The 3,823-nt window shown below is 34.5% G+C and overlaps 1 protein-coding gene across 1 annotated transcript; it reads left to right on the top strand.

Annotated features, from left to right (window-relative positions):
• The first annotated feature begins 1,927 nt into the window (after positions 1 to 1,927).
• On the top strand, positions 1,928 to 3,322 carry LOC120138085 (transcription factor MYB87-like). Its single transcript, XM_039153682.1, has 3 exons — positions 1,928 to 2,247; positions 2,327 to 2,456; positions 2,529 to 3,322. Exons 1-3 carry the CDS (start codon positions 2,112 to 2,114, stop codon positions 3,202 to 3,204), a joined length of 942 nt encoding a protein of 313 aa, XP_039009613.1. The 5' UTR covers positions 1,928 to 2,111; the 3' UTR covers positions 3,205 to 3,322.
• The last annotated feature ends 501 nt before the right edge of the window (positions 3,323 to 3,823 follow it).

Raw genomic sequence — 3,823 nt, 5'->3', positions numbered from 1 at the left:
AAAGCTAAGAATAGAAACTAATCCGTTATATCCATTATCATGGCTAGGTTATTGGAGGCCGTGTGTAAATTCTTCTAAAGGGGCCCTTAGATCTCGAACTTTTTTTTTCTGAAATAATAAAAAATTTATAGCTGTATTACATTGAGCAAATCCACTTGCATTGTTTTCCCAAAAATAATTTTGTTTGTTAACGAGATTCGAACTTAGGATCAACAAAGTCATGGACCCAATGATCTAACCACTGCTCTATACCTATTTTTCTGCTTTTTAATAGCAATAACTGATAGATATACTTGATTTCGATACCCCTATTTTTTGGGCCTTACCGTCGCGCAATTTGCACACCCTATCCACGCCCCTGATTATATTTGTGTCGGCATTAATTAAAGCAATCAAACCATGTCAATAAATAAATTGGGTAATTTTGAAAAGCAAAAATTGGCAATGCCATACATTTGACTTTTATTCTTTGATACGATCTCAATTATTAGTCAAGGCAACCATCTTTTAGGAGCTAACATTTTTCTTTCTTTGCATTTATAAAATGCTGGGGAACTAACAGATCTTTTTATAATCCACTCTGTAATTGCATTATTAGCTTTAATAAATAAATGCCACCAAAGTAATCTATTGATTTATTACTTTTCTATTCGGAATAATTGGAGGACAATAGCATATTTCTTGAGGACACGACTTCGAGCACCATGGATATTAGGGGTGTGAGCGTTTAATGTCGAAAGGATGAGAGTTATCTATGAACATATATTATATTGTATTTACCACAAATTAATAAAAAAAGATTTTCCAATTTTGAACTTTCAATTTAGAGAAAAAAGTGGGTAGTGGTACAAGTAATTAATAATAATAAACAATATATTATTAATATATAAAAATTTAAGAAAACTATATAATATAAATTTTAATATAATAAATTTAATTTCGCATAAAATATTTTTAAAATAATTTAGACCACCATTTACCAATCGATTTAAATGACACGATAGTGGACTTCCGCTACAGAAAACATGTATTGCTTTATTATCATATTCAATTTATTGTATAATAATAAATAGTAATAAGTCCATCTATTATTGGTGTTTCTGTTAAATTGGTCGAATTGAAGAAATTTCAAAGCATGGACTAAGTTTTCCAACGACAAATTTTTCTTCTTTAATTGGTTACCTAATAACCTAACTTAATAACAATGCCCCTTCCATCCTCTATATTTTGAATATCTCTCTCATTTTTATATGCTCATAAAACTAATTACGATGATAAACTGTTTATTTATATTTCTTCGTATTGTTATAGATTATGAATTCTAGATTTATTAAGAATAATGTTTCATTTTCTTCTTTTAGAGTCTCTTTTATAATACTAAGATTATATTTAAAATTTATATAAAAAAATTCAATTATTACCTAATTGCTTCTATTATTCTAAGGTTGACTACTTGACGGTGGTGTAAGTGGGAAATATCAAAAGAAGGCAATTATACGAATCAAATGAAATTTTCCCTTGTTAATAATTAGCCAGAAAGCCACGTAGTATAAGTATAAACACAAGTAAGCATTGAAGTTCAATATTACCCCCATGCCGTCTCATCTTTCTCAGTCACAAACCATTGGTGGGTCCATAAGTTCCATGATTATCATCAACCGCAGCAGCGGTTGATCATGTGTCAGACCTCCATCAACAGATATGGGATCCAGTCAAATTATGGAGATGGCTAATCAATGTAGCAGCAACTAGCAAATTAAATGATAAAATAATTGCATGATTATTTAGATAAAGATTAGCATAGATTCAGGAGGTAGCAGGACAATCAGAAAAATCCTGCACTCTTGTTCTTCCACTTTTCATTTCTTCAATATTTTATGTATAAAGTTCCATCGTTTTTGAATATTTTTCCCCTCGTTCTCCTTTTTTTAAACCCTGGGGAACACATTTCTAATCTTCAAGTGTGTCTTCCTCTGGCCATTATAGTCTTCCCTTCCCTTTTTCCATGGTGTGAATATATATATATATCATCACTCTCATTGTTGTCAAGCAAGAGATAATAATAGAACAGATAAAATTACTTTGAAACTCTCTTTCTCAACTCAACAAACATGGGGAGAGCTCCTTGCTGTGACAAAGCTAACGTGAAGAGAGGCCCATGGTCGCCGGAGGAAGACGCCAAGCTCAAGGCTTATATAGACGAAAACGGCACTGGCGGCAACTGGATTGCATTGCCTCAGAAGATAGGTTAGCAATACTTCTGTTCTTCATATAAATCTTTGTAGTCCAAGTTTCCTTTTTTCTGTTGAACGATACCAAATTTCAGGGCTAAAGAGATGCGGCAAGAGCTGTCGTCTTAGATGGTTGAATTATCTTCGACCAAACATCAGGCATGGAGGGTTTTCAGAAGAAGAGGATAACATCATTTGCACCCTTTACATAAGCATTGGAAGCAGGTATATATATATATATATTAGTTGGGGTCTTTTTTCTTCTTAATAGTTACGCCACTTATGTTGAATGCGCAGATGGTCTATAATTGCAGCACAACTGCCTGGGAGAACCGACAATGATATTAAAAACCACTGGAACACAAAGCTTAAAAAGAAGCTCCTGGGCAAACAGAGAAAAGAGCATCAAGCTGGGAGAGCTACCTGCCTTACCTTTAACCAAGAAATGAATATAGGAAGTGAGGATTATACGGTTCCTGGAACGATGAACCAGGCCGCACACTGGCCGCTGCTGCCACCACCAGTCATGCCCTTACCAAGCACGCCCCAAGATTCAATGAATTTTCGATACCCTTTCGATGTTTCGTTTGCTCAAGACCAGCCATATGAGTATTCCATGAACATACTTTCATCTGCTTCTTCCCTTAGTCCCTTAAACTGTACTTGTTCTCAACTCACAGACGGAATTTCCCATTTTAATGTTAACGATGTTGATGGTCCTGATGATGTGTTTCAAGGTCTTGATAGTTTCCAAGCGGAGCTAAGTGAGCTGATCTACTGCAACAATCAACATATAATGGATGGGATTGATGGCTTTTATGGAACAGAAAACATGGTCGATGGCAGCAGTACTGGGACTAGTTCAGTTGAAGGTAGAAGCTCGGGAGACATAAATTCACTACCCTATCCTCAAATTGTGTCTGGATTTGAAGCTTGCCAACATCAAAGCATTCCCACAAAATTCTACCTGTGATGAATCAAGCTACTTCGGGCCACAACGACTGCACTGTATACATGGGTGGTGTAAATTTGTATCAACTAGGGGTATAGATTGTTTTTCATCAGAGAATTTCAGAAAAGAAGAGAAAGAGATTTTTTTTGCAATTCAACTTTTATAATCTTTCCATTCCTTTCTCCTCAAAACTAGTTGGTTTATATTCTACTTCAAATTATCTATATCAAGTATAAACATCTTCTCTCTTCTGGGTTTTCTTTAACTTGCAATTTTCAGACTGTTTGCTTTGATGGAAAAATAATCACGCACATTATTTTAAACAAAACACTTGCTTCCACTAAGTTAAAAAAAATTATTAAGTTAACATGGCAAATTACGTAATCGAGAGATTCTGCCCACGATGTTCATGGAGGACATGGATTAAGCTTTAAAAAGAAAAAAAAAAGCTCCCTACTGAATATAGAAAATGAATTTCATGTTGCAATAGGAATTCCATTTGTTGGCTGGTATCGTTTTCCGTACAGTAACGGAATTAATGACGAGCTTCACGCACTTTGTTCAATCGCCATGCACCATTGTTCACTCCCCCAGACAAGGAAACTAATAATGTGATATTGCTTCTTCTTCTATTAAATGA

The sequence above is a fragment of the Hibiscus syriacus genome, unplaced genomic scaffold (assembly GCF_006381635.1).
Source record: "Hibiscus syriacus cultivar Baekdansim isolate YM2019G1 unplaced genomic scaffold, ASM638163v2 tig00110678_pilon, whole genome shotgun sequence".
Lineage (NCBI taxonomy): Eukaryota > Viridiplantae > Streptophyta > Magnoliopsida > Malvales > Malvaceae > Hibiscus > Hibiscus syriacus.
This window is presented reverse-complemented; position numbering and strand designations above follow the sequence as displayed.

Bases quoted from the DNA above. Each gene is read 5' to 3' on its own strand.
- LOC120138085 (XM_039153682.1), top strand. From the start codon at position 2,112: ATGGGGAGAGCTCCTTGCTGTGACAAAGCTAACGTGAAGAGAGGCCCA. The intron at 2,248-2,326 runs GTTAGCAATACT...ACCAAATTTCAG, and splicing joins TGCATTGCCTCAGAAGATAG to GGCTAAAGAGATGCGGCAAG. The intron at 2,457-2,528 runs GTATATATATAT...TTGAATGCGCAG, and splicing joins TACATAAGCATTGGAAGCAG to ATGGTCTATAATTGCAGCAC.